General features: G+C 40.1%; 1 protein-coding gene across 1 annotated transcript; it reads right to left on the bottom strand.

Annotated features, from left to right (window-relative positions):
• Window positions 1-1,018: 1,018 nt before the first annotated feature.
• Window positions 1,019-12,344, bottom strand: ATP6V1G3 (ATPase H+ transporting V1 subunit G3). The gene is made up of 3 exons (XM_010409276.4): window positions 12,076-12,344; window positions 4,640-4,740; window positions 1,019-1,454 (listed from the first exon to the last, which is right to left on the bottom strand). The coding sequence occupies exons 1-3, from the start codon at window positions 12,155-12,157 to the stop codon at window positions 1,281-1,283; spliced, it is 357 nt and encodes a 118-aa protein (XP_010407578.1). The 5' UTR covers window positions 12,158-12,344; the 3' UTR covers window positions 1,019-1,280.
• Between the last annotated feature and the right edge of the window lie 771 nt (window positions 12,345-13,115).

The following is a 13,115-nucleotide window of genomic DNA, read 5'->3' as shown; positions in this document are numbered from 1 at the left end:
ATCCAGGCACAGCCTTGAGGAGTCATGTTTGCTGACATTAGGTTGACTACAGCTTTACGGTCATTTTACACATGACAGCATGTCAGCTGTGTAAACCTTGCTGGAACAGGAGATTGCCTGTGACTAGCTGCTGTGAAATTGAATGATTTGTCTGCGTCTATGTGGACTGAAAATCATGGCTATTGTTTGCTAATCATTGCAATTTCTCAAGCTTCTTTTCTAATTTGGTGTAATTTTGTAGTGGAGACAAGGCATTAAAGGAGCTCATGGTGCCAGGTGTGTGTCAGATCCCCACTTCATCGGTGCCTCCCATCAGCTTCATCCCATCAGACTGAACGGGCTTCACCTTGAGAACACAGATCATATTGTATTTTCCTAACTTCAGTAGAATTTATTCCAAGGGAAATCTGTGCTATTGCAGAGGAAAGTATTACCCAGGGTCGCTTAGAGTAAGAGAAGTGAGCTGTAGCTGATGTGATTTCTGGTGAACAACCTGTGGATTCAGGTACTATTTAGCATAACTGGTGTAGAGTTTGAGCCCCTGGATTCCTGAGCTTTCAGGGTAACTGTACAGATAATAATGGAAGTGCCATTCTGTGCTTTGCACCATAGCAATTTTGTTAATAATGACTATGCCTGTTCTCATTCTTCAGACTTAACAAAGCTATATAAATTTTGTGGTGTAGTTAAATATTAGGACAATACTTTGAGTATGGCTTTTAATAATAATTTTGTACAAGTTAACTATATTTTGCTTTAAATTACCATAGAAAAATTGAAAATGTTTTGACTTATATTTTTGACCAAAATCTACAGGGTTCCTGTGTGGTTCATAACCTGACCACTCCATGTATCACAGGGAAAGCAGAAATGTTCTATTCTAAGTTTTTGTGATATTCTATTTCATGTAACTTGAAGTACAGTAAAGATGGGGATAAACAGACTTTATGCAACGTAACATCCAAGTACAGAACATTTTAGAAGACAAAAGGAACAAAGACTCCCACTGAAAACCTGCTAGTGTCAAAGAATCATTTATTCTGCTGTTGTTGATTTGCCCCTGTCTAAATGACAGGGGCTTAGCTACAGGAAACAATATTCCAACAAATGCTTGTGATATCCTGGATAATTCCTGTCACATCAAAAGCCTGTGTGGAATGGTGTGCTTTTGGCTTTCGTGCTCTTTTTTTTCTCACACATATAGAAACAATACATGAGGAAGTATTTATGCCTATGAAGAAAGAAGGCTACTTTTTACGAACACAGCACATCATTGAATCTTAAACCACAGGTCTGAAGTTTGGGTGAATTTCAGGGCTGATGTCACATATTGTGCTCAAGAGCTTTTTCATCATGCTCTCCATGTTCCTGTGGTAGCTGCTTGTGAGGTTTCGGATGGCTTCTGTTGTTTGCTCTTCTATTTTGGCAGAGAAGTTACCTTGGGAGCCCATTACCTGAAAAAGCAGAAGACCTCTGAGCAAAATGCGAGGCTATATATGACCATGTTTATTGTACTTTTCTTCATCGTGTAGCACAAGCATAACACAAACACACCACAGAGCTTCCGAACAGTAAGGGTATGATCTGGGTTGAGCTGTGTGCATAAAAACAGGATTAAAAGCAACTCTCATATGCTCATTAGCAATGGGAATCTCCCCATGCAATGAAAGTTTCCCAGCTCCCTGAGGGAAAATGTTGTGTGTGTTTTGTCTTTTATATGGCTCATTTTAATTTGTTTTCTATTTTAATGACTAGTCAGCTAAGTTCTATCACCGTGTGCTTCATTTGGCCTCACTGAGAATGCCTGTGAGTGCAGCTAAGGACCAAACATGGAAAAACCTTCCTGAAAATGCATAATTACAGTTTCAGAGTACTTGAAATGTCTTCAGCAGTTAGTGATGTATAACCCTCAACAGGCCTTAGACAAGGTCTTTTAATGTTACATTTTCTTATCTGGCGAAATACCAGACAGCTTCTGGCACAGTTAATATCAGGACATTCGCTTAGAATTTAATTGACTCTAGACTCACTGAACATTTTAGCAAGGTTATGTTATAAACAGATGCACACGTTCCAGATCTGTGACTTTGCTCCCTCCTCCCTCACTGCCCCTACATCCCTTGAATTCTTCCCTTATGGAAAAGTCCTTCAGATACCAGCAGAGAAATTGGTTGCCAGCTAAAGAATTCCATGTGGAGAGAAGAAGACATTTCTGCATGCTGGCAGAATAAGAAAGGAATAAGTAACATATTGTTCTTGTTCCTGCCGTGGTTCTCTGGGGTGGACTAGCAGGTGGAGCTAACCTGTGATATATTAGTGGGGTACCTACAGCATGACCAGAAACAGGGGAGGGGTCATTAACTCTATTTTCCATCTGGTTTTAGCCCAACTTAGTCCTTAGAAGAAGGAAAAGCATCTTTTGCACAAGCCACTTACCCTGTTGCATTTACCAGTACCTGTCAATGTAGTGAGGCATTTGTCCATAATCCACACGTAAAACACTTTTCAATTTGGAAGAAATGTAGGTTGTAGACATAATACTAAGTATTGGGAAAAGATTATAGTTTTCCATAATAGATATTTTTAGCTGACGCTTTATTTTATCTTTTAGACAAGTTGCAAGGGTCATGTGTGGGAAAGGTTGTACAGCTTAGACTGAATTTATGGAGCTGATTTTTTCCATTGGGGAAAAGAACTTTCTAGAGATCCCAGATGGTTGCATGTTATCCAGCTACTAAATACTTTTGAAATGTCTCAAGAAAAGTATTATAATTTTAAGAAGAGCCTCCACAGACCTGCTCTCTCAGCTCATGCTAATATTGTAACTTGAGATAGTAAATTCTTACTCTATGTGTTTTTCCCTCTTTTTCTGCTTCTGAATTTGAAGACCTTTTTCTTGCAGAATGAAGGCAATGCTCTGCTTAGTTTATGATTTCTGCTGACCTTGAAGGTCTGTCCCTTATTTTGCCCATACAGGTTTTGCACTAGTGTAATTTCAAAGCTGCTAAAATACTACATTGGCTCAGAAACCACAAAATTCAGAACTAGGCTGCACATCTCCAGAGTGAAAACCCCATGAACTTTAGCAAAATTTGTTTGAGATCCAGGCTAAAAATTTTGCATGTTTTGAAAAAATATTTTGCATATTATCATTCTGACCTCTATCGTTATTTTTCTGTTGCTGTTGTTAATTCTGGATGGATATGAAGCATCTCATAGTATGAGAAAATTTGCTCCAGTTTGGATACAAGCAACACAAAGTAAGAAGAAGAATGGCTTTAAAGGAGACTGTGACAAAGAATTAAAAATACCTGTGTCCAAATACCTGGGAAAGTAAACTGATCCAGGCATCAGAGTTCCCTCTGCACCGGCTCTGCTGAAGCTCCTGACTGCCTAGCAGACACAGGTTAATAATGATGGCATTTGTCTGGGTAGATAAATGTTTGACATAATGGGTCAGGGAACATGGAGGAGGACTGCAATGATCTTGTACAACGCCCTGTCATTCAAGGAGCAATATGTGCTCTGTCCTGCTCAGGTGAAATGTTCAGTCGACAAACAGTGGCCTTTCCTGCAGCTTTAATTTTGCTTGTGATGAAAAAATTGAGTTCACAACAAAGCAACATCTTTACTTTTCTGCTATCAAGACCTAGAACAAGAAGTCTGGCTTGACTGAGAAGATGAACAAATTTTAGAGGTGTTACTTTATTTTGGTGTCAGTAAACATCTGAAATTGTACATTTGAGACTGTTCTACCTGGCCTGCCTGTGTGACGGTGTGTCTGGGGGCTGGCAGGGTATGGTAGAGACTTTGTGTGTACAGATGTTCTTAAGGGTTGTGATCCCTGCTGGAAAATGTTTTATAGGAAGTGTGACTGAAATGACAGATTTGTAAAACAGATTTTATTTGACCTCTTAGGCTTTTTTTTCTTTTTGTGGCTGTTTTGCACAAGTACTTTCCTTGCCTTTGCATGATACAAGCTGGGGGAAAAAACAAGACCAAAAATGTAAGAGAAAGGTCACCAGGTAAAAAGGGAATGGTTTGTGAACTTTGATGGAAATGCTAGGGAAAAATGCAAGATGCCATAAATGTATAAAACAGCTTTATTCAGATATGAAAATAATCTGTCAGATCACTTTTACTATAGAAACATAGTGAAAAACTCCAAGGTTTTGGTGATTTCAGTTGATAAAGGATGCAGTCTTGTATGTAATTAAAAGAGACAGCTGAAGTGGAACAGAAATGGAAAGAAACATTTTAAACCTTTGCTTTTACTGACACATCCACTTCACTGAATCCCCCAGTTTCAGGACAGGAACTAGGTCTGTCTGTGGTTGTAGAAAGAGGACCCAAAAGTAATTTTCCTTAAGGGACATATGTCTTCAAAGCATAAGCATGAACCAAACATGCAATCTGGACAATTTTAGTGGTGAAAGTCCACAATTTGTTCTACAAATGCATTCAAAGCCTGTGAAAAAGTCCAAATGAAGCATATACACACTTTAGATGGAATCCCTGTGTTTAATCAGTATGACCACACTGGTTTGCAGGAGTCTCCATGTAATACTGTTGGAAGCAATTTGGTTTACCATTGAGCAGATCGGTACAAGAAAAGAACATATGCAGGTTTCTAACTTACACTTGTTTCCTTGTTTCTAAATTCCTTCTCCCTCTGTAGTCTGTAGTGGTCTATCTCAGCTGTGGCTTCTTCCTTGGCCTGCTTCAGCCTTTTACCCTTTCCTAGAGGGGCAAGAAAGAGGCACATATTTCATACCATCACTGTATCCCCAAAGATGAATCTCTCTAAATAGGAGGTGTTTAGCTGGCAGAGTAGAACACTGACTTTGCTGAAAGTCTTGTCCATCAGATTTATTTGCACAAGAATGGTCAGAAAAGACAAAGTGATTTAATTAGAATACTTTTTGACTGCTAGCCAGTCATGCAAGTACCCATCTTCTGAGACCAACTTCCTGTGCAGAAGCACACAACAACTGAAGAGCTTCTTGGTTTGCTGAGAACAGAAGTTTTTTTGCAACTACACGTCTTCTCGCAACACAAATGCTTTTTTTCTAATCACAGATTGGTGTTTAAATAAATATCTATCTTTTCTTCATCAGCAATAGTAGCAGCCAGATAACAGATTTTAGTTGTCATGGATGGGAAAAGACGTTATTCTGTAAGATTTCCTGTATTGATTGGTTGCCAGAATCCCTTCATCCCACACCAACTGGATTCTGCTTAGAGCTGGCAGATTTCCAAAATACTGCAAGATATGTCTTAACCACTACCAAACTGAGTTGCAACTTTGAGGCTTTGTCCTTCTCTTCCCCCACCCTTTTCCACTAACCTTTGTTAAATGCAGAGGTGAGTGATTAAGAGGAGGAGGTCAATGGCATTCTCTGCCAGTGTACAGAAACTATGAAAGGGATTAAATTTTTTTTTTCTTTTCATTTTAAACTAGAAGGTGGTCTGTAAGGCGACATTTTAGGGTGAAGTGGAAACCAGAGTCTTCCTCCTCACCAGGCTTGTTTACATACCTAATTTTGTTTGCTGTGAATAGTTACTTTGTTTTAGGTAGAACACTATGGGCTTGTCAAATCAAGAGCACATAAGTAATTTCAGGACTGGGCATAAGGTACTTTCTGGATCTAGTTGGGTTGTCATGTAAAGTATAAGAGTAAATGGTTTGATGGAAATGTGATGTTTAAGGTTTTACATGAAGGAGCTGGTGAGCATGTCATAAAACCCCCATGGGCTTCTCTGTCGTTTATAAAGTCGGTAAAGTTGCATGGATCTCCTCAGGATTCTGCTATACTACCTTGTGAGGAAAAAGTAATTTTCTAACTGTAAACCTCTTGTATGGAATTTGATATGTTATACTTGAGACACCTGGGCTGGTGCTGATTTTTGGGGTCTCTTTCTGCTGCACAGCTAGAATTTTAGGAGGGGGGGGAATAAGCTTGCTCCCTTTCTTAACAGGAGCAGTATCTTCAGTGGCTGAAAAACTGCTTAGTTGCTTAAATTAGGATATCACAAGAATGAGAGAGTGGCGGCCTAGGCAGCTGAATGAGCCATCTTGATCTCATGTGGCACATTGATTTATTTACTTACTGTAACAACCTATTTAACATCACTGAGCAATAAGAACCTTTGTATTTTTTTTTTTTTTGAGCTTTCAATTCAAGCACAGAAGACAAAAGATACCTTTTCTGCTTTCCTGAAATCCTAGGGAACATTCTCTGCCTTGGCTAGGAAGAGGAACATAAATATTTCTGATTTGTTTCCTCCAAGCCGTTCCACTGGATTGGTTACACCAGAGCTGGGCTTCTGAAGCCTTATCAGGTGTATCATATAACAACTTGCTTCCACTGAGCATGGCACAATGAGGAAGCTGAAGCTTGGGAGGAAGACTGTTTGTTCTAATACATCTGAGATTCTGCAAAAGCCTGCGCAAAATACCTGATTCAGCAGGAAATGACTTCACCAGTTGATGGCTCCTTCCAAAATAATTATCTGCAGATGGGTGAGTAGAAGCAGAGAGATGCATGAAATGTGGATTACTTTTTAAGTCTTGATTCCTAGACTGTTGGCTTTTGTGGGTGTGCTTATTGTGGAACCTCGGGGGTGGCACTGTATACAGGCTTTTTACAGGAAGGAGCAGCCTGCTGGGGAACTAGATAGCTTTACTGACCCCCAGTCTATCAGTGCAGGGCTCTCTTGTGCGGTAAATTATATTTCTCAGAGTCCTTCTGCCACTGAGCTACTGTGCTTATGCATAAAGGGGAGAGAGGCTGTTTAAAACCTAGTGGGTACTTTTCCAGTTTGTATTTCTTTGATAAAGGCTGATTTCTCCCAGCTTCTACCACTCACTGTATGAAGTACTGGGACCAGGATGAGTGAACTGACAGATCTGTGTAAGAGCCTGACGTTAAGTCTGGACAACAAAATTTGGAACCAGGTTTAGGTCTGTATTTTGAAGTTTCCCTTATTCTCCTTTCCAAATTTGGAGCTGATCAGCCTTTTGTAGAGTTTCCACTCTGTAGGAGTGGAGCCGGGGGGTGATTCTCTGGAGCTGGCAGTCGGGGGGAGTGACTACGATGAAGCTTTGCCAATTTCACCAGCTGAGGAACTGTATCTCTATAGCAAATTAAATTATTTCAAAATCAGTGGGATTTTAATTTCAAATTCCATCTGGGGGGCCATCTGTAGTAAATATGTTGCATATTTGGCCACCAGATAGATAAATATATCCATTTAAAATGTACAAAATGGAAAGAGATTTACTGTAAAACAACAGTTCCCTTGCCTCTGACAATGTAGATAGTGAACCGAGGAGTACATACATACATACGTGTCAGCTCTTGACAGTGCTCTGGAGTAAGCACAATACATAGGGTGTCACCGTAGGGTGGCAGCCATTTCATTTTTCCATGATGCCTTAAGAATTGGTACAGCAGGAACCTGCTGCTTCCTATTTAATTAAGTGGAAAAGCTGTGAGTAAATTACTGCTAGTTCAACAACATTGTGGACAGAATCGGCAACTGCCAACATATGCGATGGTGCATATGCTGCACCTGATTAAGTTAAGCACAAACTAGAGCTTAACCTGCTGTTCCACTAGAGACAAACCAAAATTAATTAATCAGTCTGTTGTTAACCACTTGTCTGCTACCATAGCTGTGCAATACAGGACTGCCTTTTCAAAGCCTTACTGATCTGCTGGGTTGGGCTCTCTGCAGAGCACAGCCAGGCTGAAATCAACCCTGACACACTGAAGGGTGGAAGACACTGAAATTCAGCCAAAATCGTGCAAAAAGAGGGCAAGAAATACAGGAGGATGGGCAAACCAGCCTGGCCCAATGACATTTCCTCCAGGATCATAGAGGTGAGGTGCAGAAAGCCCCAAGTTTGAAGAGATTTTTGCCGCAAAGGTCATGCTGTGGGGACCAGGTTTGCTGCTGGCCCTCTGTCCCTCTTTCCCGACTTGAATATGGGCAGCAGCAAAGCAGCTGTGCTATGCATGATTTCCTTGTCCACAGCCTATAAAAAAATTCTTAGGCATTGTGTTAAACTGGCCCAATCCTAAAAAGCTTGCTGTGACTAGCCAGTCCTGTATGGGATTTTCTTGCCCAACATGGGAAGGTGTTATTAGCATGGAGAAAGGCTATATTCTTCTTTCTAGGTATTTCTATGATGTTAATGAAACACCTTGCTCTGGTTAGATCCACAAGAACTGGTGTCTTTTAGGTTGTTCGAGTTTTTTAGATCTTGCAAGAAAGACAGTAGGAGGCAAAAATGTTGCATTCTAATTTGTTCAAACACTAAGTTATCTTACTTTCCAAAACTGCAATGCTAAAATGGGGGTTGGTTTTCAAACATATCATCTAGGCTGAATTTCTGCATAGAAATCAAGTCATTTGAAGAAGTTGCCAAAAATTAATCATGTTTTCTTAAAATAGAACAGTTGTCTTTGCTAAATTGCCTGGAAAATGGGATTTGGGGATGTGCATTCTGAAAAAACTATTTTGTACTTTTAATAGAATAGAGGCAGCTAAGCATTATGTACAGCTTTCTCAGTAGATAAAATATGTCTTGGATATTATCCAAGAGAGTTCCATGGATATAATTCTGTTTACAATATCTTATTTTGATTAATTTTGTTTTAATATGATTCCTATTATCTTTCATCTGAGTTTTCTTTTTATTAGGCATGAGAAATTCAAGGGAAGACATAAAAATCTATAGGAGAACAAGTTTTGCTAAGCCCAGTGTTCACAACACATTTGTTCCCCTTGTTTTACCCAAAAGGATTTTCAGGAATTGATGTCTTGGCACTGCTAATGCTCGGTTATTTCCAGGATCCAAATTGTGCTTAAAGTAAAAATGATAGATAAAGCAGCACCACGCTCAAAAGGCCAAAGGATTGCAGACTGGTTTGGCTTGTGTTTAATAAATTTAATAATTTCAGCCTTGCACATGTGCATTTACTAATTAATTAATTAAACTACTAATAATTTTTCAGGTATAAATGATATCAGCTAATGACATCATGCCAGGATAAAGGGTATTGAGCAAGAAGTATGAAAAAGCATGTACAGAGGAGCTTTAGCACTATATTTTTGCTTTGTTTTGTGTGTATCAATTTAATTTGCTAATTTTTTTCAGTTATTTAAAGTGGCTTTTGCATTATGAACTGCACATATGTCAACAAAACCTAGGCCCATTACCTGTTTATATACAATATTATGCGTGTTCACACTACATTTTGATTGGTTATGTGAGTATCAACTGTAAACACCGAAGGCTTTGCATCAGGGAGTTCTGCTAGTCACATTTCCTTGCAAATGCCTTTTCTGGGTGTGTCTCGTGAACAGCCTGCCAGCTGATGCCCCCGTCTTAGCACAGCAGCCAGACTCGGGCACAGTGGTGGTGTGCAGTTCCTGTTTGCGGTGACGAAGGAGGTCATAGGGCTGGGGCAGCAGTGGCACGGCTGGAAGGGTTCAGTGCTTTCCCTGGCAGCCCAGACCTGCAGAGAACAGGCCCTGAGCAGCAGCTGCTGATCCACACTGGTCCTGGGTGGATCTGAGCTGGCTGTTCGGGGGTGAGGTAGCACGTCCTCCCGTGTTTCACCCAGCCGTGTGTGCACAGGTCAACCAATCGCACTGCACAGATCTGTTGCATTTCATACATTTCCTTTTGGCTTCGCTTTTATGCTCAAACTCTGCAGTCCTTTGTTTTGATCTAACTGCAGAATCAATGTGGGGAAGAGACTGCTGAAGTAATCCCAATTTAGCATAGCCAGATTTGCCTCTCAAAGAATCCCTTTTGTCCTTGTCCCACAGTATTTTAAATTATGCTGGCATAGTCAGTTACCTAAGGTGGTGTAGTGACATTGCTATAAAAAATACTGAAATTAGGGACATCATGGAAATTTTAAACTTTATTTTGTAGCTTCACTGCAATTCTTGCAATGTTGAATATAATGGTTGTAGAGATTACCTATAGTGCTTGGTTTAGCACAAAATCCAGGGTGGATTTATTTATTTGTTTGCCCTTGATATGCTCTACCTAGGAATAAAATCTTTCTGAAATTCTTGAGGTTTTTCATCGGATCACACTGAACTGCTGAGGCTGGAAGGATCCTATGGGATACACTCCCTGATGGGAGCAATGGCAGCTTGATTGAGGCCATATCCAGTGGGTTTTGAACGTCTCAGAATGGAGATTCCCCAGCCTCTGGGCAGCCTGTTCCTCCCTCACAGTCATTGAGTTGTTTTCTTATGTTTAAATTTGTGAATTGATATTTTAATTTTCCTTAATAATTTTTGTAAATACAAGAAAATTCTGGCCTTAAAAGTAGTAGAAAAGAAAGCCATAGTGATGATTTATTTTCACTATAAATAATTTTACTGATAGCAAAATTCTTAATAGCTGTTTTTCTGTAGCTGGTTAATAACTCCTACCAGTGTGTTAGTGTTGAGATAAGCATTGGTAGGGGTTTAATTCAAGTTTCTGACTCAGAGGGCTCTGAAGATACTTTTATCTGTATGAAACCTTGTGCTTATCACAAGCACTCCAAGTGAGGATGAGGTGCTGACAAGGGAGTGTGTCTTTTGCAGAGTAGAGTAAATGCATCCATAACTGTGTCTGGATTCTGCAAGACATTCAGCTTTGGTCATCACTTTTATGCTATAATGATTCTTTTCAGTTTTGGAGTTCCTTAATTTATGAAGCTTCCTTTTAACTGCCTGTTAAAGGAAAAGCTAAAGTGACTCTTCTGGTTTTAAAAACAAACCCAAATGAAATTTAAGGAAAAAACCCCCCTCTAAACCCAAAAGTAAAGGGTAATTCACTTCAAGATATCACAGTTAAAGGCCTGATTCTACAGTCTGTGTTCAGGCGAAACTCCCTCTCCCTCCACTGGGGCTATGCCTTTCTGGATCATGTGCTCTCTGGGTAGGAGGAGCAGTGTTTCCTCTGCCCTGCATGAGAAGGGAAAAGCCTCCCAGAGCTCCTGGTTTGGCCATATAAGAGGTCAAAACACTACTTAACTATCCATTGCTTTCAAGTTTCTGCCTGAGAGAGTTCTGTTTTATGAAGGTGAGGGGATTTGTTTTAATCTCTGTTGTGTCTGCAAGGCACAGGCAGTGGCTGGGTGCTTAGGGAGGGGACTTGCCTTTCTACTTATTTTTGTGTGCTGCTGTACAAATTGATAAAAATTAATGAGCACACAACAATGCTGATTCATGTGTAGAAGGAATATGGAAACTACACAAATTACTCTGTTTAGCTTCCATTCCTCCCTGGAAAACAAAATATATTCCTTTAATCACACTCTTGCTCCACATGACATCATTGTCGTGCATTTTCTTCGCATTCTGCAGCACAGCGTTATTTCCTGCTGCTGGTTTCTAAAGCGAGATCACTCCAGAAAACAGTACTAATGTTTCAGTGCTAGTGCAGGTCAATGACTCACGTGGTTGTTACCTGCACTCAGGAGAATAATTACTTGTACCATGTAATAAAACTTCTGTGTATGATCTATTACAGTACTGAGAGTGCTCGAGATTTTACCTGATTTTGATCACTGTCCCAAAGTCTCCCCTTAGTTTTCATATACATTCTTGAAGCCCAGCTTCAACTAGGAGACAAGTTACTGAATTTTGCAAGTAAAGAGGAACACTGAAAAATTTTAGCAAGACCTATAAAGAAAAATAAAGAGTTTGGAGTCTGGTCCTCCAGAAGTGGCAGCCAAAGGCACACAGGATTTTAGTTTAAATAGCAAGGCAGTAATGACATTATTGGCATTGAGATAAAGGAAGAACAAATGCAGCTGACAGGATGAATATAACAAAGAAAATCTTTTTTAATGTAGTAAGGCACATGTACATGTACACACAAGCACATGGGATTCTAAGCAAACTCTGAACGTTCACGTTTGAGTAAATGCCTGGCTGCAGTCAAGGCGCAGCACTAGTACATGTACACAGATGAAGTAATCTTTTTCTGTGAGCTACTGTAATTCTGAAGGGCTTGCATTTGAGAAGTACAGTAAAACCAGGCCAGCTACTTACTTTTTTTGGCTTCCTCCAGTTTGTCCTTGGCACGTTTTTCTGCCTGCAAAAGCTGCTGGATTCCCTGAGACTGGCTGGTCATGCTGATTGCTGGGGCTGGTGAACTTCTGTGGAGACTGGAGCTCAGAGGGAGTTTTATACAGCTGCCAGGCTCTTCCTTGTGTTTTTTGTTCTGTGTGTTATTGCAACAAGCTTCCAGATTGTACCAACCCAGCCAGCTGTGCCTGGATTGCTGCTGGGAGCACAGATCTGGGAGTGCAGTCGGAAAAACACAGCAGTGAGGCTGAAAGGAATGTTCTCCTCTCTTCAGGGTCACAGAGAACTTGAAGTGTCTGATTAACACACTGGGGGAAAAAAAGAACTCTTCAAATGGCTTGTAGTTTAATGGGGAATTTTTTCTTTTTTAGAATCTTATTTCTGAAGCAGAATACAGTTAATCTTGTCTAGGAACTGAGGGGAAAAGAATATTTTCTTGGCATTTCCTTTTAATAACAGTTCCCCTCAAAGTGAAGAATCAGGCTCAGTCAACAATTGATTTTGGTTGAACACCAAGAACTGCTTGTAGGCTTCTGTTTAATGTTACTTCTTAACACTACTCATTGGGGTTTTCACTTTAAAAAAATCTTCAATAGGAATTAATTCATTGGGGACTAAAGATTAAAAAAGCATGTGGTGAGTATGTGCCTTGTAATGTGCCATGATGTAAGTGAGTGGACATGAGATGGAGTGAGAAGCTGTGGGCTTAGCTCTAAGATCCGGACTCTTGGAAGGTATAAATGGTGGGCTAGGTTTTACTTTCAAGTCATAACACACACAACAGTCAAATGAATGCCTGAGCATGGCTGCAAAGGCACATCCCATTCCCTACAGAAGGAAGAGTTTTGTGAGCTACTGCATGAATAAGCCGCATGTTCATATTCTGAATCCTCATAAAAAAACCCAACAAATCCCCCTTGTTACAGATACTTCAGCCATTGCACAGGAGAGGGACATGCCAAGTTGCATGATTAAAATAGATTTATTTTCGTAAAACATTACCT

Source organism: Corvus cornix, chromosome 8 (assembly GCF_000738735.6).
Source record: "Corvus cornix cornix isolate S_Up_H32 chromosome 8, ASM73873v5, whole genome shotgun sequence".
Taxonomy (NCBI): Eukaryota; Metazoa; Chordata; class Aves; order Passeriformes; family Corvidae; genus Corvus; species Corvus cornix.
The sequence above is the reverse complement of the archived record's forward strand: the minus strand, read 5'-3'. Positions and strand labels throughout refer to the sequence as shown.

What these genes read in the sequence shown, in the direction of transcription:
- ATP6V1G3 (XM_010409276.4), bottom strand. Translation starts at nt 12,157, where the DNA reads ATGACCAGCCAGTCTCAGGGAATCCAGCAGCTTTTGCAGGCAGAAAAA. An exon ending in ACTGGAGGAAGCCAAAAAAA is followed by an intron (nt 4,741 to 12,075) that starts GTAAGTAGCTGG and finishes TTGCCCCTCTAG; the next exon opens with GAAAGGGTAAAAGGCTGAAG. An exon ending in TTAGAAACAAGGAAACAAGT is followed by an intron (nt 1,455 to 4,639) that starts GTAAGTTAGAAA and finishes CTGCTTTTTCAG; the next exon opens with GTAATGGGCTCCCAAGGTAA.